The sequence below is a fragment of the Thermobia domestica genome, chromosome 6 (genome assembly GCF_964235325.1).
Source record: "Thermobia domestica chromosome 6, izTheDome1.hap1.1, whole genome shotgun sequence".
In the NCBI taxonomy this organism is placed as follows: Eukaryota; Metazoa; Arthropoda; class Insecta; order Zygentoma; family Lepismatidae; genus Thermobia; species Thermobia domestica.
In genome coordinates, this window is record NC_137459.1 from 39,856,597 (window position 1) to 39,878,051 (window position 21,455).

The following is a 21,455-nucleotide window of genomic DNA, read 5'->3' on the forward strand; positions in this document are numbered from 1 at the left end:
AAACGAAACTCTTCTTAAACTGTAGTAAAAACGTACCAAGATAATAAACTGGGTAGACTTCCAAACTCTCTTCACATGTGCAAGGTGGAAGGAAAAGTGAATTGTAACGAAGTAAGTGGCAAACTCTTAAGTTCACTTGAATTCCAGTTATATGTAATACAGATGTTCAGTCTACATTTGGCCAATTTCGACGTACCTAAAAATTTAGAAGAATCCATGGCGCCACGTCTGTAAGTGCTCGATGTGTTTCCCGTGGTTCCTAACAATAACCCGACAGCGTAATTTCCACTGTAATAGGCTTCTCTGAAGAACTGGGAGGGGAATCTTGTCCCATTCCCTTTGCACAGCTTTGCAAAGTCCTTCCACAGTTGTCACACGCCGTTTTCCCAAAGCCCGCTTCAGCAATCCAAATTCACAACAGTACATAGGGCTTGCATCTGGAGATTTAACAGGTACCTCATTGAAATGTATCACCTTTATACCACTTACCTCCTCCATTTCCTTCTAGAATGCGAGGGACGATCGTGAGGTATGTGATGAGGCCTTGTCCATGTGAATGTGCACCAGATTGGCGTCATTTCCGTACATTGTTGAAATCTCATGCTCGTAGATCTGCTCCTGAAAATACTGCGAATTTATTTTGCAGTTCTTCGCCACCCTACGAATCTTCAGTTTACCTCGATAACAGTAGCCAGTAACAACCATGAAATGAACCCTTTTGGGAAGGATTCTTTACAGACACGGACCCACATTCTGAAGTTCTTGGCGCCTTTCTCTCAGTACATGATGGCTTTCGGTTTGCCACAGTCGGAAAGATAAATCCATGCTTCATCGAGCGTTGCGACGTACATCCACCTTTGTTTTGCCAGATGCTGTTCGTACAGCTTCCGGGCGTTACAGTTTCGTTCCTTTTGGTGGGCATCCGTGAGAAGATGGCCGCGAGTTTTCATGACTTTTTCAGCTTGAGTTGATGGTGTAACGTCCGGCTCACAGTCCCCAAAGACACGTCAAGACGATTAGCCATACGCCTTTGTGTTGGCGGATTTTCTTGCATTGCCATTTTGCGAAGTTTCCTCATCATGGTGGAGGTGGCCTTGGTGCATTCCCGCTTCCTATTCAACTTCGTTGCTTATCCAAATGGTGGAGCTTCGTTGCCCTTGTACTTTTTAATAACATTTTTCATTCCACTTAAACTAATGTTGCAACTGTTCTTCTTCCACTGTTTTCTAGTGACGGAAACACTTAAGTGGGCGTCTTAAAGAGCCGCAACGTAGCCTTCCCAAAACCGGCTTAGTTTGGGCGGCATTTTGGTCACAGAGCGGAAACCCACACACTTGGAAACAAATTTAACACAACACTCACAACAATGGTCCTGTTTTGTACGTTATTATCGTCCGCGCGGAAAAACAACTCCGTTCCCAGGAAGCCACTGTACAACACTGCAGGACGCCACGAACCAGGTCGGGTGAGTCCATTCTGCCCGGGAGGAGGAAGGAATGAAATCGGCCAAACGTAGGCTGAACAACCTCTGTAGTTATTAATCTTCCCCCTACCCACACCTCTCTGCAAACTTTGACTATATTATACAAATAATTACATGTTTTATATAATTTTCTTTTTCGGAACAAACGACAACACATCATCACGCATACAGTTCTACTCTGGTAACAGAGAACGCAGTATGTGCCAAAACGGTACAACAGGTTGCAAACTTTCACTGATTTTTGGTTCTTTTTAAACGCTTCAAGATTCCACTAATTTCTGTATCAATTTACATCGTTATTATCCATTGAATAAATGGCCAAATATAACAGTATTATTTGTACGAAGAATTCTTTCTTATTTAGTATATTTCAAATAATTTATGTATATCTTGAATTACCCACATACTTTTGACATCTACCCTCCATGGACAGAATATGGTCATTCTCCACTCCCATCACCATAGATCAAAAAGAGTTACATTATCGCCAAGTTACGGAAAGCCGTCATAATGAATCTCAAAGTCAACTTTATAGATATTTGGTGATTGCGCAAGTAAATGCAAAATAAATGATGTGACAAAAGGGTCCGTCATAAGCTCTTTCAAAAGATGATCTGTCAAGGACCACAAACTATTTCATTTGATGGCGACCTGGAAATCAGGTAGGTTTATTGTTAGTATATTAGCTCTTCTCTGCGGGGGTCCTCGTCGGTGTATCAAGTTATATCATCGTCCTTGGCAAATGCAATAAGATTTTGCCACTGCGCTAAAAATCAGAACGTAGGTCTATCTAGTGTGAGTTCCTTTAGTTTAAATTTTAAATATAAGTGAACACTGGACCTCACCTGATGGAGAAACACACAATCAAATTGATCACGTTTTATAAAGATAGAAGAAGACAGTTTAGTATAATTGATTTTCGGTCGTTTAGAGGAGCTGACTGTGACACTGATCACTACTTGGTAGCAGCGATAATAAGAGAGAGATTACCATTAAATAAGGGAAATATTCAACATTTGGAAAAGGAGAGGTTTAATTTAAAAATTAGAAGAGAATCAGACGTTAGGAGAATACCAAGAAGGAAATCAGACGTTAGGGGAATACCAGGTTAAAGTGTCGAACAGATTCTCGATTTTAGAAGGTTCAGAATGTGCTAGTATTGAGGATACTTGGGTTGCAATCAGAGACAGCATTAAAATTTCAGCAAAAGAAATATTGGGACGCGTGGAAATACATAGAAATAAATTGTGTTCGACCAGGAATCCATTAAACTATTATAGAAAACAGGTCAAGTTTAACGATGTAACTACACAAAATTCCACTGACATCAGGTGGGAAACGTCTAAAATTTTAAGAACAACGAAAAGCGATTTTTTTAGAGCTAAAATTAATAAACTTGCAGATAATAGTAAAAACAAAAGCATTTGTGGCATATATAAAGGAATCAACAAATTTAAGAAAAGATATCAACATTCTTCTTATACATGGTGTCTGAAAAAGTGTACCATTTTCAAAAGAATATTGTCGGGTCCCCTAATGTGATACTAGACTCCTTTATATACCGAAAGCAAGGTAATATATCAAAGACTTTTTTTTTTTTTTTTTTACTTACTTCACAAAGATTCAATATGGGCGCCCTTCGTGACACGCCAGATATCTACTCAATAGTTCATTTCCTCCCATACTGGAATCGACATGTCTCATATAACGGCGGCAAAGGCTTCTGTGATCTTCTCTCGCAACTCCGTCAGATCTCGAGGCATTGGTGGGACAAAGTCTCATAAAAAGAAGTCACATGGTGTCATATCTGGATACCTCGGAGGCCATTTCAAGAATGCTTCATCATCAGGACCAGTGCGACCTATTCAGCGTTGTGAAGGATGTTCATTCAGACACCTTCTCATGTCATTATAGAATTTGTGTGGAGTTTCATGATGTTGGAAAATGAAATCTCGGGAATTCTCCTCAAGTTTTGGTATCAACCACATCTGGAGCGTCAAGATACGACTGTCCCGTTAAATTTCTTTTTGTGAAGAAAAATGGCCCATGAAGGTTAGTTCAGAACATGGTAGCAAAGATCTTCAACTTTGAAGAATTTCTGATATTCTCAATGATTCGCCGAGGGTGTTCTCAACCCTATGTTCGAACATTATGCCTATTGACTTTGCCATTGATATGGAAGGTCGCTAATCACTGAAGACTACCCTGTCCCTAAAATCATTTTCCGGGAATCCCGACGTTGACTATACTGAAGACAACGCAAAGTTTTTTTTTTTTTTTTTTAATCTTCAGTGAGTGCTTGCACAAGTTACAACTTGTAAGCCTTGAATTTCACACGCTTACGAAGAACATTCCAGACTGTTGAACGGGCAATGCTAACTCACGGCCCACTTTCCGAATTGACTTCGTAGGGCTGCATTAGACAGATTGCTGAACTCTATCCACTGTCTCCTCTGAATGCGAAAGACGGTCGGTGCTTCTGCCTTTCCATAGGCAACCTGTTTTCATGAGTTGTGTATGCCAACACTTAATGGAGTTCTTGCCAGGTGGATCGACCCCAAGCTGTCGCCAAAAATTGCGTTGAACTGTGATGACAGACGTTGTCTTTCTTTGTATTCCACAGTACAAAATTCTGGTCTTGCGAACGGCGAGTATTTCAATCAAAACTTGGGAGTATCTAATAACAGCGCCTCTCTCCACACACCAGGCACCTAGAAAAAATAAAGAAAAGAGTACAATCTTTTTTGGACACCTTGTATATTAAAAAAAAAGGACGACGAAGCAATTCTCACTGTTACTTATAGCATTTTGAGTAGACAGAAACATTAATTGACGATTTCCTTAATACGCAGCCAAAAACTAATATTCATAGAGAAAGGGAAATGCACGCAGTAGAACCATACTTTCCAGAGCCTAACCGAACAGGAACAGAAGTTCCTCTAAATAAATTAAAGAAACACAAATCTCCGGGTGTAGACGAAATTCTGGCGGAAATGATTTTAGATGGAGGGGAAAAATTTTGGAACAAGATACGTCAACTGATTCGTCTTATCTGGAACAAGGAGGAATTGCTACACGAGTGCAAAGAATCAATTTTTGTTCCAATTCACAAGGAAGGCGACAAAACTGATCGTAATATTTATCGAGGCATTTCTCTTCTGTCCATATCTTATAGAACCTTCTTAAACATTCTGTTGGCAAGATTGACCCCCATACGCAGACGAAATTATTGGAGATTATTTATGGGGATTTATACGAAATCGATCAACTATCTATAAGGTACTTACCATTCAAAGAATACTCGAAAAGAAATGGAAGTATAATATCCCAGTACATCAATTACAGGGGTTGGACAAATAATAATAATAATAATAATAATAATAATCAAAAACGTTTGCAAAAGTGTGAAAATCATACCTAGTATGTTGTGGGGCCTCCTTTTGCGTCCAAAACAGCTTGGGGCCGACGTGGAATGGACGTATACAGCTTCGAAATCGTGGTGTGTGGAATTTTGTACCATTGTTCCTCCAAAACATGCTCCAATTCCTTAACCTTTTCAGGGCGGGCAGGGATTTCAAGAAAATCGTAGACCTTTACTTTGGCGGCCCTAGCACCCCTCCTAATCCTTCCATGGGTATGAATTATACCTTGTTGAAAAGCTTATGAAACAAAGATTCTAGTAAGATAACCTTTGAGGCTACCGTACCCAACCCGTAGAAGAAGAAGAAGAAAGAATGAGAAAAAGTGAAAAATTTATTTTTTTCGAAATTTGTGAGTCTGGCAACACTGTTTCTAGTCGTATGCTAGAAAAAAATATTCTGACATGTAGGCCAGGCATTGATAATAATTATACCAAAAACTGAAGGGCAAAGGTACAATAGGTAGGTAAAAAAAATCGAAAGGTAGAATCTAGGTGAATCATCCTGTTCCTATTTTCCCGAGAAATTTTCGTCTACCCTTACGTTGGCAGGCTTGACGACGCCCCTAAATGCCACACATAAACAAACCATACCTCGATGGAAACCTTATAGAACAGACATTTCAGCAAAGTAACTTTCGTGTCTCTCGGACCAAATTAGTAAAAGAAGAAGAAGACAAAATTTTTTTTTTCAAAAATACATTTCTTCAGATTTTGTCACAGTGGCAACGCTGTTATATACCGTACGCAAGCAAAGAGAATCTCAGATTTACGCCAGACACTGGAGACAATGATATCAAAAAATGAAGGGTTTAGATTCAATAGGAATGGGGGGGAAAATTCTGAACACCGAACCTACGTGAATCCTGTATTTTTTCGATAGATTGTGGTATACGCTAACATTGGCAAGTCTGGTGATGCCCCTAATTGTCACAAACATAACAGCTATACCTCGTTGGAAACCTTATGAGATACCCATTTCAACAGGGTAACTTTCGTGTCTCGGGCCAAACTAGTAAAAGAAGAAGAAGACGAAAATCAAAATTTTTGCGAAAAAATCTATTTTTTCCAAATTTGTCCGACTATGGCAACGCTGGTATTTATCGTACGCAAGGAAAAAAATCTCTCATTTACGCCAGACATTGGGAACAATGATATAAAAAAAATGAAGGGTTTAGGTACAATAGGAATGGAGGGAAAAAATTCGGAACATCCAACCTACATGAATCATCTTGTATTTTTTCGAGAGATTGTGGTATACGCTAACATTGGCAGGCTTGGTCACGCTCCTAATTGTCACAAACATATCAGCTATACCTCGTTGAAATCCGTATAACACGCACATTGCAACAAGGCAACTTTCGTGTCTTTCAGGCTAAATTAGTAAAAGATGATGATGAAAATCAAAATTTTGGTTGGAAAATCCTTTTTTTTTTAATTTTTGGACTATGGCAACGCTGTTATTTCTCGTACGCAAGAAAAAAATTCTCACATTTACGCCAGACATTGGGGACAATGATACAAAAAATTGAATAGTGTAGGTGCAATTGAAATGGAGGAAAAAATTCGGAGCACCGAATCTATGTGGATCATCCTGTATTTTTTTCGATAGTGGTATTCACTAATATCGGCAGGCTTGGCCACGCTCCTGATTGTCACAAACATATCAGCTATACCTCGTTGGAAAGCTTATGGAACAAACGTTCTAACAAGGTAACTTTCGTGTCTGTCGGGCCAAACTAGTAAAAGAAAAAGGAGACAAACATGAAAATTTGGGGGGGTCGTTTTTCGAAGTTTGTCGGACTATGGCAATGCTGTTGTTTTGTCGTGTGCAAGAAAAAAATCTCACATTTACCTCCGTTATTGTGAACAATTGTGAAAAAAATCTTACTAACGGCAGAGAATAAACTCGCATTGGTTCACCTAACATTGTTCGTCGAAAGATCATTGCTTTTCTTTTCTTTTCTTTTGCTTAGGCAGGAAGATTTTTTCTAAAACCAAATAACTTGTCAAAGGAGGGAGTTGAATGAATGTATTGCATATTTACGACCCTTAGGTTCAACTGATAGCTACAGCTGACCTTGACCAGGCTAAAAATAGAACGGTGCGTTTTGAGGTGATAACTGTTTTCCTTTCGCTCTCTCTCTCTCTCTCTCTCTCTCTCTCTCTCTCTGTGTGTGTGTGTGTGTGTTTGTCTGTCTGTCTCTGTTCTATAAGTTACCTTGTTGGAATGTCTATTCTATAAGCTTTCCAACGAGGTATAGCTGATATGTTTTTGACAATTAGGAGCGTGGCCAAGTCTGCCAATGTTAGCTTATACCACAATTTCTCGAAAACATACAGGATGATTCAAGTAGGGTTGGCATTCCGAATTTTTTTCTTCACTCCTATTCCACCTAAACCCTTCATTTTTCTACATCGTTGTTTCCAATGTCTGGCGCAAATGTGAGAATTATTTTCCTTGCGTACGACAAATAACAGCGTTGCCATAGTCGGACAAATTTAGAAAAATTTGAATTTCCCTCCAAAATTTTCATTTTCGTCTTCTTTTCTTTTACTAGTTTGGCCCGACAGACACGAAAGTTAACTTGTTGGAATGTTTGTTCTATAAGCTTTCCAACGAGGTATAGCTGATATGCATGTGACAATTAGGAGCGTGGCCAACCCTGCCGATATTAACGTATACCACAATCTATCGAGAAAAATACCGGATGATTCATGTAGGTTCGAGGTTCCGAATTTTTTTCTTCACTCCTATTGCAACTACACCATTCATTTTTTATCTCGTTGTTCCCAATGTCTGGCGTAAATGTGAGAATTTTTTTCCTTGCGTACGACAAATAACAGCGTTGCCATAGTCTGACAAATTTCGAAAAATTTGATTTTCCACCCAAAATTTTGAATTTCGTCGTCTTCTACTTTTACTAGTTTAGCCCGAGGGGCATGAAAGTGGCCTTGTTGGAATGTCTGTTCCAGAAGCTTTCCAACGAGGTATAGCTGATATGTTTGTGACAATTAGGAGCGTGGCCAAGCCCGCCGATATTAGCGTATACCACAATCTATCGAAAACATACAGGATGATTCACGTAGGTTCGAGGTTCCGAATTTTTTCTTCACTCCTATTGCACCTACACCATTCATTTTTTTATATCGTTGTTCCCAATGTCTGGCGTAAATGTGAGATGTTTTTCCCTTGCGTACGACAAATAAAAGCGTTGCCATAGTCCGACAAATTTCGAAAAATTTGATTTTCCACCCAAAATTTTGACTTTCGTCTTCTTTTACTGGTTTGGCCCGAGACACACACAAGTTACATTGTTGGAATGGCTGGTCTATAAGGTTTTCAGCGAGGTATGGTTTGTGTATCTGTGGTAATTAGGAATGTCGCTAGGGCTGTCAACGTTAGAGTACATTACAGTGGATATTGAATAATATACAGGATGTGTCACGTAGGTTCGGGGTTCCGAATTTCTTTTTCCATTCGTATTGAACCGACGGGTTTGACTTTTGTGTATCATTGTCCCAAATATCTGTCGTAAATGTGAGATTTTTTTTTTGTGTACGATGAATAACAATGTTGCCAGAGTTTCTCAAATTTGAAATATATATATATATATATATATATATATATATATATATATATATATATATGTCTTTATAAGAAAATATACAATAAGAAAAAGGGTAAATTTAATACCACTCCTATTCACCCCTCTCAAGCCCAAAAGTCATGGACTGGGTATGGCTAGTTAGTATGTTCATTTGTCTCTATGGATGCCATTTTTTATCCTTGTAGCTCCATCAGTGGGGTACCTCCCCCAAATTCTGAAGGGATATAGGGAAAACTATAAACACCCAACTTTTCCCCCTCCCCCTTCACGGCGGGACCCATTACATGAATGATATACACAGGATTAGAAAGTTCCATTCTGTCTGAAGAGATACATATCAAAATCATATCTCTAGGTTAATTAGGAGCTGAGCTAGAGAGGTTTGAATTGCTGGCTCAACGGTTGAGCCGTTCGTCCTGAATAGGTTAAGGGATGCTGGTGGAGGGTAATGAGACCGAACACGCCGTTCTAACTCAGACCACAATGGCTCAATTATATTCAGATCTGGTGATTGTGGGACCCAGGGAAGGTGTGATAGCTCCTGGTCATGCTTTTCAAACCATGATTTTACCGTTTTTGCAGTGTGACAGGGTGCCAAATCATCTTGGTAGATGCCATCACCATCAGGGAACAATATTTGGGCCATGGGTAGAACCTGGCCCCCAAAATGGCCTCATACGCCTTAGCATTCATCATTCCATACAGGCCTATGATGGGGCCTGCGGAAAACCACGATATCACTGCCCATACTGTAACAGAACCACCCCCATGCTTTACAGTTGGGAGCAGACAGTCTGTATCATAAGTCTGCGACGGTGTTCTCCATACGTAAACACGACCGGTTGTTGGAAACAAGGTGAAGGTCGATTCATCGGACCACATTACGTGTTCCCACTGCTCATGAGTCCACGCCTTGTGGTTCTTGCACCACTGGATACGCCTCTTCGCATTTACTGCTGTGACCAGGAGTTTGGCGATAGCGGTCCTGCCATGAATTTTCATTTTATGAAGTTCCCGTCGCACTGTTTTCGATGAAACTGGGTTATGTAGGCCGGAATTGAGTTCAGACGTAATTTTCATTGCAGTGGTCTTGTTTTTAGCCGCTACAATCCGTTTTATGCCCTCCGGTCCCTATCTGACAGGATTGTCTTTCGACCACTGTTGTCCTTTGCAGACGTCGTTTGCCCATGAATTGTGTATGCCCTCGTTACATTGAACACAGTGCCTTAATACCCCCACAATGTTCGCCACTGTTGCCTCTGAGCTCCAACCAGACGGGCACCAACGATTATGCCTCTTTGGAAGTCTGTCAGGTCATTTTACCACGACACTCACAGGTGAACTGGTTACTGCTGACGGAAGAGGAAGGTCCACATGACACATTGAAAACAAAAAACGATCAGCAATCGCAACACGTGTTGTACAGTGGAGGGCCAAACTTACGTGTCCTGTATGAAGTGCTTTTACATATTTTTTGTCTACCCCCTGTATTTGACTGTAGAAAGGCCTACGACTCGGTTAGGAGGGAAACATTGTACAACATTCTTACAGAGTGTAGGATACCAATAAAGCTAATAGCCAATTGAATTAATTAAGATGTGTTTACATGAATCCCAAACTAACGTCCGAGTAGGAAAATACTTGTCCACGAGCTCTCACGCCAAGAATGGCCTGAAGCAGGGGGATGCGTTGTTGTCATTATTATTAAATTTGTTCTAGAGTACGCTATAAGGAAAATCAAAAATAGCAATTAGGGCCTAGAGCTGAATAATATTCACCAGGTCATGGTGCATGCTGATGGTGTGAACCTGATAGGGGATGATAGGAGAACGTTAGAAACAAACGCAGAGGTTTTATTAAATGCTTGCAGGGACATGGATTTAGAGGTAAATGCAGAGAAAACTAAATACACGGAAATTCGCGGGGATCGTAATACTATGAGCTATGGATACAACAAAATATCAAATAATACTTTCGACAAAGTGAATACTTTCAGATATCTAGGATCAGTATTAACAGATCAAAGCCATATTCACGAAGAAATTTAATGTCGACTTGAAGCAGCGAATCCATGCTACTATTCAGTTCAAAGTCAACTTTTCTTCGCGAATTCTGTCGAGGAATTTGAATCTTAAAATATATAAGACGATAGACATGCCTGTTGGGATGTATGGTTGCGAAACATGGTCGCTTACTCTGGGGGAAGAAAGTAGACTCAAAGTATTTGAGAACAAGATCCTGAAACGAATATACAGACCCAAGAAGAACGGTAATAGAGAATGGCGGGAACTACATAACGAGGAACTACGTAATTTATACCGTCTACCAAACGTTGTTATGAAATCTAGTAGCCTCAGATGGGCAGGTCATGTAGGCAGAATGGAAGAAAGTAGGAACGCTTTCAAAGCTGGAAGTCCACTCGGGAAACGACCATTAGGAAGTCTAGGCGCAGATGGGATTACAATATTAAGATGGATCTTGCTGGAATACAAAGTAGACATGGATCCAATTGGCTAAGGACTAAAGTCAATGGGGAGCTTTTGTAAACGCGACATCGAATTTCCGAGTTCCATAGGCCATAGAGTGAGTGAGTGAGTTACAATTCACAAATAATTTGTCAATAATATTAATTATAAGTTTGTAATTATATCATTAAACAGTTCATGGTGTTTATTGAAACTTGTCAAGGAGTACCAGGGATTAGCTACACAAAGTTCAGAACTACTGATTTAAACCGAACTAGGCCAGAAGCACTGACTGGGACTGAAACGTGAAAAAGAAAAAGAGGTGAAAGTGAAGCACTGGCTGGAAGTTCAGCTGTTCGCCATAACTTCCGAGTACTTAGAAATAAGGAAAATATCAGTGTGCTAATTGAATATTTTTCTCAGGGTGAGGGGGATGATTTCACCATATATGTACCCAGCATAGATGGCCTTTTTACACTGGGCTTGTGCTCACTTCTCTCGACTGGGCTCGCACTCACTTCTCTTAACTGGGTCCGCGCTCACTTCTTTCAACTGGGCTCAGCTTCACTTATTACATTGGGGCTCGCGAGCTGCCCCAGTTCGCGAGCTTGGACATCTGTGATACCAAATCATCATACATTATATGTATATGCCATCACAAACTATTGCTTCATGCTTTGTACACATGTCAGCACTAGTTTTAGAATGCATGGTCGTACTGAGTTTGACGGACAAGCATGAAATTATTTCTTCGATCCGTACAAACACATATCGCCTGTTTATTTCAAGAACGACATAACTCAAAATGCCTAACTTTTCAGGAGAAGCGTTTAAAGTTTCGAAACGCAATGAAAACAAATGGGCACAAGAACGACACAAAGTGCTCTCTAGCGCCCAGTTTTGGAATTAGATCTGTGAAATTTTTTACCAGCGATAGACATCAAGACTAGCTTTCATTTTCTACCCATAAGTCAATAAGGGCGATTTTTGAGTTCTTGAAATAAACAGGCGATATGTACACCACGTGGAGGAATGTTTAGTATGACTTGATATCTTCTCAATTAATATTGAAACCGGAAGTGATAGTAGATTCCTACCAGTTCTGGTTGCAGTAGAGAGACTAGATTGAAGACAGAATATATTCTTGGGCGCTTGATTGATTGCAGAAAACCGCTTCTTGCTATCTGTTACCAGTGGCAGTTATCTCATGTATGTAAAGTAAGCAGTAAACCAATAGGTAAAACCCATACATAACAATATTATTTCTTTATTTTTATTTTATTTATTTATTTTGTTATTCCAACAGATTTCCAGTTTTTTTTTAGCTTTCCTACTTCAACATTGGAACTGAATAGTTGTTGCGAGTTCCTCATACTGTCTCTAGGAAGCAGCGTAATATCATAGGCCTGTCCTCTGGCGTCATTCTTTGGTTTGGAAGCAATTCTTCGCATTACTTACCCTGCCGAAAGTTAAAAAAGGAAGATTGTGAAAAAGTATTAAATCTTCTTATCATCATTGGAGAAAATTTATACTAAACCAGTTAAGAATGCTCTGAGAGCACTGACAGAACGAACTTAAAAATAATGGAGGGATAGAGCGGGAAAGATAACTCTGATTGTTCCTAGATGCAAAATTGAATCTTTTTATCAGCACCTTCTTCTCTTCCTCGCAAAAATTAGCAAAATATCATCTCTGTATGACTTACAGTTCTCGAGATATGGCTGCTTAAATATCTAGAAATTCGAAGTTTTTTGCCCAATATCTAGGGAATGGTAAGTCATAGATAGATGATATTGGTGTTAATCAATACCTAAGAGGATGGTAAACATTTGGTATCGATATTAATTGGTGACCACTGTCCAACTGGCCATTGGTTTGGCCAATGGCCAGTTGGACAGTGGCCGCCGGTTACTATTTGGTACCGAAATATTTATCATCCTTTAGATATTGATCAACACCAATATCATCTCTTTATGACTTACGATTCTCGAGATATGGCTTCTAAAATCTCTTGAAATCGGTCATTTTTTGGCCAGTATCTCGGGAACGGTAAGAGTGACACGAAAAATTTAATCACTTTCTCTAATAGTTTTTGATGCTCTATCGAATGCAGGGTTCAAAATTGAAAAAAAAAATCGCAAATAACAGACAGACAGACATAGAGAATTGAGTAACGAAATTTTTAAGTTCGTTGACTAGTCAAAAAATCGTTTAGAAATTGTATTGACGTGTTTCGATTGTTTAAGAGTGTAGTGATACACTTGAATCTTGTCCAATGTACGGGAGGAAGGTATGCAATAGTAGTTTATGATTATTGCAGTGGAAGCAAGAAGCTTATAAAATGGAGACAAAAGGGAGCTAGAGGTAATTGTGACTGCATAATTTCTTATTTTCGACGATCTAATTTTGTTTGATGAGCATATAAAAATAAAAAGATGATTCTGCAGAATGGTCGTCCAACCCTCAACTTAATATTTGCTTAGAACTTTGTTTGGACTCTGGTTGGTAATGGTGGACTCAGATCTCATCTACTGTTATGAATCGAGTGCAAAAGGCATCAGGATTTGTGTGAAAAAGATTAAGATTGCCCCTTGAATTGTTGCGTCTGGTGAGCTAAAATTTTTGCATCCATCTCGTGGAAATCTTGCTCATTCCCAGATGCCGGATCACACTAATTCGGTCAACACTTGCAATAGATAGGTCCACTGTCTCAGCAATCTGCCTTATGATTATTCGCTAATCATTTATAATGATTTCATGCACTTTGTCAATATTTTTCTAAGTTAGTGCTTCGACGGACCTTCCTGATCGAGTGTCATCTTCAATGGAGGTTCTCTCCCTGCCCATTTCTTCACTGTGGCATATGAAGAGACACTGTCACCTAAAGTAGCAGCAATGTCGGAGTGGATCTCCTGCGGCTTTAAACCACTCTTGTGGAGATATTCAATAGCATCTCGCGCCTTCAATTTCCCCATTTGGTCACACTTTGCTCACTCTTCTATCTTTCTGAACCTGTAACAACAAATAAAAGTCGATATTAATACCAAATTTGGTATGACATCAATAAGAAGGTTCAATAAATAATGCCTGAAAGTATTACTTGGTTAGGCTTAGAATTTATGTAACAATTCTCGTACATCTTCAGTCATGTATTTTTGTTATAATTACAGCTGTTGTATGAGAGGAACGCTGGTAACCAAAAAACAAAGTATTCGTTTTGGTCTATTGAGTATTACCAAGAACTGTTTGATGTGTCAACGAAGCAAGTAATGGACAGAGTCATCTGGTCCATGATCCCATGGCCAGGATTTAGTTATCTAAACAATTACACAAAACCTAAGCCAGATTTATATGGTAAGTGTTTTTTCTTTCTTTCTTTTTTTTTCGTACAATTGTGATTTGTTTTGTTTTGACTATTGCGCTATGCATATAGCACAAATGGTCAAGGGCGCCAAGTTTTAAAAATTAGTGGGAGTGCAGTCCACCACAAGGAGGTTTGGTGTGTGGAATGATAAGTTTTTTTTTATGTATTCCAGGATTGTCAATAAATAGATTCTTCTATCTTCTAATGGAAAAATAGTTATTAGTAAGTTGCTTAGTGCGCTAATCTTTGTATATATATATTCTACAATTGTTGTATATAGGAAAATAATAGTAGTAGCCAACTATTTTACTCGGAACGATAAGTTACCACCAGTACTGATAAAATTACGTAATTGTTCGTAAGTTTTCACTGTTAATATAAATGAAGGGTAAGGGGAAAAAAAAGGAATGTCACAAAATTGCATTTTCGAGAAAACGGCGTTTTAATATCGAAAACAGCGTGAAAAGAATAGGGTTAGTCAAATTCTTTGCCCCTTTTTACATGGATATTTCTACATCTATGCATGCATGGCATATACAGTCAAATAGTACCAAGAGTCACAAACAGATAGGACAAAGCACCCGAAAAAGCACGCACATGGATATTCCTTGTTTTTTCCCCTTACCCTTCAAATATGAAAATCTTATTGTTAAAAAGTACTTAGCTCTTGTTTGTCCCTAAGAAGACGTCCCCGAGTGCACTCGAAATATCGGTATAAAAATTGACTGAGGAACATCAGCAGATGAGTAATTAGTTATAAGGTGTTCCATATGCTCGACAAGGGATATTACAGATGAAGTTAGTTAAATAGAACAAAGCTTTAAGTGTATATAATGCAACAAATAAAAATTGACCTTTAATACGGTGCATTGTCTTGATGAAAGAACACTCATTTGGGGTCGTTTTCTCGAAATTTCTTCCTTCAAACGCACCAATAACGCCATATAATATTCGCTATTGATGGTTCTTCCTTTCTCAAGATAATAGATGAATAAAATACTGTGCACATCCCAAAATACGGAGACCAAAATCTTACCAACTGACATTTGCTTTTCTGGTCGCTTTGGGCGGCTTTCGCCGGTTGCTGTCCACTCAGCTGACTACCGATTTGATTCTAGAGTGTACTGATAGATCCAGGTTTCATTCATTGTCACACACAGCATGAAAAAATAATTTTCTTTGCACTGTAACAGCTCCAAACAGCACTCTAAATCGTCGACGCGTTGTTTTTGGTCGGTTGTGAGCAAACGCAGTACCCACTTCGAATAAAGCTTTCTCATGGACAAATGTTCATGCAAAATGGTGAACACACTGCCTTCTAATACCTTTAAGGTGTCAGCTATCTTACGCAACTTCACTTTACGATCGGCCAAAACTATTTTATGTACTTTTTTTATGTTTTCTGGGAAAACTGCCGAATTTGGGTGACCAAAAAGTGTTCATCACCATCGGTGTTTGTACGGCCGCGTTGAAATTCCGCAAACCACTTCTCGATTAAGCAGAGTCCGAACAACGCTTGTCAAGCCATTGCTTTGCTTGAACAGTATTTTCCCCCATTAAAAAAATGCTTTATCAACACACAAAATTCAGCTTTTTTTCCATTGTTTTGACAATTACAAAAGTTGCGTCACTGTAACTTGTGAACTAAACGTCAGATTGCTGTGAAATTGTGACACGTATCATTTGAAAGTTACTACTTCCTAAACATCATATAGATTTGTGAATAGTGGTGATATCTGTATATCATCCTACAAACGTCCTCAGAGATCTACAAGATCTCTACTAGAAGAAATGCAAAATACTGTAGAAGTGTAGCTACACCTCCCAGCAGATTTTGAAACAGAACTGAAAGTGTATTTCAGTAGTTGCCCATTACTATAAATATAACTTCTCACTGACATCTAGTGTGTACCCTTCAAGGACTAAATAGATAGTTCATTAACTATAATAATAATAATAATAATAATAATAATAATAATAATAATGTGGCAGCACATTCGGGAGATGCTGTATATACGTTTCTGGCCCAAGATCTCTGGATTTCCGTACTTACGGATGTGATGTCACGGTTCCTACTAGTCAGGGAAAAAAGATTGGAAATCAGGGAAAGTCAGGGAAATTTTATAAAATATATTTTTCTAACATTAATTGTACACCAATTTCAGCTTTGGCAATCATTATAATACTTATTTTTATGGCAGCTAAGTGGAATGTACGTATGTGCAATTGATTACTGTCTCTATAGAATAAATGTTCTCATATATAGGTATTCACCGTTATTTATTCCTTACTTATATGTCAACGTTATCCGACACCTGTCATGAAAGTCTAGGAACTTCCTACCAAAGGTCAGGGAAATAGATTTCTCCAGATCAATTGGAACCCTGGATGTAGTGAGCACCAGAGTTCAACCGCTACCCGTTGCTCCCCCTACACACAGTGGCACAGATGTATGTTTTAAGAGAAGCTGGATGAACCTTTGAGTCATATTTCACCGACAGTAGAACGAACAGATTTCCCTGTCTTCGCCTGGTTGGAAGGTAGACACCTTATCAGCAACGCCACCGAAACTGTACTATTGAATATGTAGTAGTGTTACTTTTATACATATGTATTGTTAATTACCTTGGTATTAAGTTTATTATTATTAACTAACTAATTAATTAATTAATAATATTAATAATAATTTTTTTTATTATTACTTCAGGTCCATTTTGGATATGTGTCACCCTGGTATTCGCAATAGCTATTAATGGGAATGTGGCGAATTATTTCCACGCTGCAACAACCGGCAAATATCATTGGAAGTATGATTTTCACACAGGTAGCTGACGCATTTTATTTATTACATTTTGCTTTGCAACTTGATAACTACTTTGTTTTATTTTCATTTTTATATTGAGTTTTAGAAAAGAGTGCGTAATTATTCACGTAACTTAGTAATCATTGTTGAAACTTTCTTTTTTTCTCTTTTTTTGAAAGTTATTATTTATTTAACTTTTCTGAGTGTGGAAATTAACAATTACTTGTAATATCTGTTTTGGTAATAATATTCAAAAGATGATGATATAGGAAAATACAGCTTTCAAAAGACCACCTCTCTTTAATTGAAAGCGCGTATTTTTTAATTAAATGTATCTTAGATTATTATTCATAGTAGGATCATGGCATATATATACCTAGGTATATAAAATCGTAAGAGTTATATTTAAAAAATTGTGTGAAACCATTTTGAAATTGTAAAAGTTCAAGAGAAAGGTGTATAGATACAATTTAAAAAGCTCGTCATGGTGGCTTTTTTCTCCACTAATAATTCCGATGATTAAAAATAAATAAGTAAGTAAGATTATGACGAACACTTCTGTCAGAAACATTGTTTGATAACAAACTTTCTGAAGTAAGTCTAGGTAATAAGTTTCGGTCTCTATACTGTAGAATTCAAATATAGTGTTGCAGTAGAAAAGGATCGTTAAATGGTATAATATATTTTCCTCGGATAACAATAAATTGCCCGAAAAGGCAGCATTGAGTGACAGCCGTCATTTCTTAAGATGAAAGACAATTATGAGATATATATCCATGAACTAGAGTAGGATGTAGCTCACATGATCCGAGATAACCTATATCGGTTGAAACGAACAAACTTGTGCCAGTTGTAATTCAGACATTGATGGTGGTGGAACAAAGTAACTGAGTTGCAGTGCTAGAGCCTTTCTGTTTCAAGTGTGCCCTCGGAAAATATGTGAAACACTTCGGCCCCAGCCCTACCGCCCTCTTACGGAGGAAACCTTTCCTTTGGTTTGGGGAAAGAAGTGAATGACCTCGGCTGTGTTGCCAATTTGTTATTCAGTCTTTTAGTCTTAGCGAGTGAAGGTCGTAAGCTAATTAGAATGGCTAATAACACAGTGCACAGCGAACCCTGTCCACATTCAGCTATTGAAGGATCTCGGCCATAGGAACTTGTTTTCCAAGGGAGATAGGGAAAAAACATATCGACAGCAGCGCCAGCAGGGGCACACTAGATATAGAAAGGCTGTACCAGTGAGCAATCATACATCAAATCAAGTGTTTCCACTAAGAGAGTGGTAAAATCATCACTTGATGAAGGAAGGGAAATTACCACACGTAGTACGCAAACCATTAAGAAAACACTAAACTACAAGATTGGTTTGAAAGTCATAGCGGCTATATGGTTAGCTTGCAGGTCTTTGACACGAGAGACCCGGGTTCGATTCCTGGTGAGAACTCTTCTGGTCCAGATCTCACGTTAAGATGTAGGTTCATAGGATGTCTCATATATCCTCGGTGCTGAAAAAAGACGTTAAACTTCCAAGCAACAATTGCAGGATTAGTTGAATACTCAGGGTGTTTACTGATACTTGAAATACTGGAAATCTGGGTAAGTGTAAAAATTCCCTTTGAGACCCTTCAAGATGGTAGCTCCATCATCTTGGTATAAGTGGTGAGAGGGTTAACTGGCCAACCACTGAAAAACTAGCTAGTTCAAGAAAGTAAATGGATAGTTTTTATAAGATCTTAATTCTGGTATCAACCAGTCCTGTTCGATCGTGTAACACATCTAAATATGTAAGAATGAACCTTAAACATGTTTTTTTTTTTTTTTTTTTTATATATATATATATTTGTAATTAATTGGTCTTCTGCTTAACAATGTTTTCTGCACCACCAAATATAATTTGAATCTTTAAAATAAATATTTAAAAAAAAGTTATATGTAACACGGTGAACCAGATGAGGAAAGAGTTGGCTGTGACGTATGGGTGGAGGCTAACACATACACACAAAAACGTGAGTATGAATTACTACAGGGATTCTGGGAGAAATAACGTCCAAAAATACTTTTTTTCCTTTTTAACCATCAGTTTCTGCGCATTCTCTCTATTAAAATATTGAAAATGACTGTTTCTTTAACGTATTTTACAGGCTGTTAAATACTACAACATACAGTCGTATGTAGCATTCACCTTGTTTTGAGTTCACCATAGAGTACTGGGGAATTTTCTAGCAAAACCCTGGGAATATACTGGAAATATCCAAGTCAACTCCAGTAGACAGCCTGATACAAATCAATAATGGGACGACCTGGAATTAAGTCAGTCATTTTTAGGAATCGAGAATAAAATCGGTATAAAATTCATTCTATATCAGTGCACTTAGCTGATAGAAACTTGAATTTGCCAGATTGCCGGTAGTCATATTAGAATGTATGAATTGGATATTAGCTCTTAGGCAAAGGACGTCATAGCTAGACAAACGAAGTAGTGTGTGAAGAAAACATATCGTGCAGTTCACAGGTGTCCTTAAGGCATTCTGAAAAGTGGTGAGAAAGCTAAGTTTCCGTTGGTCAATGTGATGTTCGAGAATAAGAATTTTATCATTAGTTAAATCTTACACATTTCCTACGATCGCAATTTTAAGAAATATTCGAAGTGTACGAAGCAAAACCATCTTGATTAGCAGGCCATTAAAGAGAATGAAAATATATTTGGCATTTATTTTGGAGCGTACCACAAATGCAGAAACATATTACATGTGTGTATAAAAGGAATTACTCAACCCGTCATACATTCATGATACTGTTTCTATTACAGAGCAGCATAATCTCATTGCTAACAGGATATGACAATGCCAAATTATGTTCTATGTCCTCCGTAGCCAAAGCATCGTGTTCGTGAAGAAAAACAATGCTTTCATCGTGTGAAACGAGTGAACAGAAAGTCCTGGACCTCGTGCAGAGTGGAATGCGCTAAACGAAACAGTTTTACTACTTGGCTACAAAAGGCGTTTGACATTTTGGATTGAAACAGCAATAAAGGATTATATCATCAGATATAATTTTACGAACCGATGTCCTTTTGTTTAATAATAAACACAGTTTTGTACAGCACTACATCCTGTTTCATAGACATGCCGTAAAACCGAACAATTTGTTTTCCATTTAATGACTTTTTTTTTTTTTTTTTTTTTTTTTTACAACGTTGTATTTGTTTTTTTGAGTTATTAAACCACCAAATAATAGCCCGTATTCATAAAAAGAAGGATAATCTTATACGTGTAAACTATGAAGGAAATCTTTCAATCTGTATTCATAAAGATTCAAGTACAACCTTTTACTTTTAGAGTATAAGTATATCCTATTAGATTGATCCTTGTACTTCACATCGAAGTAAAAGGGTATTCATAACATTTACCTTTTACTTAATTAAAAAGCATATCCTTCAAAAATTATGAGTGTGGTCAGTAGCAAACTCACCGTTGCAGTTAAATGTTTCGGGGTGTGATGGCGGATGTTGTTCACCTAAGGGATGTTAAACATTACAAACCCCGGTTACGTACACTTGTTCGTGATTTTAAACAATTATACCGTTTTGAAGAAGACAATCTGCTGTGGCTTACATATAGATTTATTGGTGCAAATCCAGAAACTCGGGGAGGTGTGCTGTTCTCCGTGCATAAAATGAAAATATGTTTGCGCTATCTCGCTGATCCCGGCTATCAAAAAGGAATCGGGGAGGAGCTTAATGTTAGTCAGGCTACGGTATCTCGGACTGTAAATGCAGTGGTTGACAAGATAATTACGCAAGCACATGAATGGATAAAGCTCCCTTCTATCAACAGTGAAATAATGCAGGCTATAAAGTTATGGCAAAGCAATTTTAGATTTCTCACAATTGGTGTAGTTGACTATACCCACGTAGAGTAGAAATACTGAAACCAAAATTCCATGGAGATGAGTACATAAATCGGAAAGGTAAACATAGTCTGAATGTACAAGCAACTTGTGACGCCTGAGAAATGTTCATGAGTGTTGATGTTAGCTGACCTGGATCTGTGCATGATTCAAGAATATGGAAAAATTCACAGGTTAGGTTACTACTAAGAAACAAAGCGAAAGTTGTACTACTTGGTGATAATAGGTATGAGAGGGAACAATGCCTCATGACTCCATTTATAAATCCTGGTCCTGAACTGAAATATAACAAACTCTGGAAAAGGATAGAGCAATAATCAAACGATGTTTTGGCCAAGTGAAACGTCGATTTCCGATCTTACAGTACGTTTGCCGTTCATAATTGGAAAATTATTGCTTGTT

General features: G+C 38.2%; 1 protein-coding gene across 1 annotated transcript in view; it reads left to right on the forward strand.

Annotated features, from left to right (window-relative positions):
- The window catches only part of LOC145687955 (protein YIPF1-like), a 76,102-nt gene that overhangs the window by 33,237 nt on the left and 21,410 nt on the right, over positions 1-21,455 (forward strand). Inside the window, exons 4-5 of the mRNA XM_081761555.1 lie at positions 14,148-14,331; positions 17,049-17,165. Coding sequence (XP_081617681.1) covers positions 14,148-14,331; positions 17,049-17,165 — 301 coding nt within the window. The remainder of the gene's footprint in view (positions 1-14,147; positions 14,332-17,048; positions 17,166-21,455) is intronic.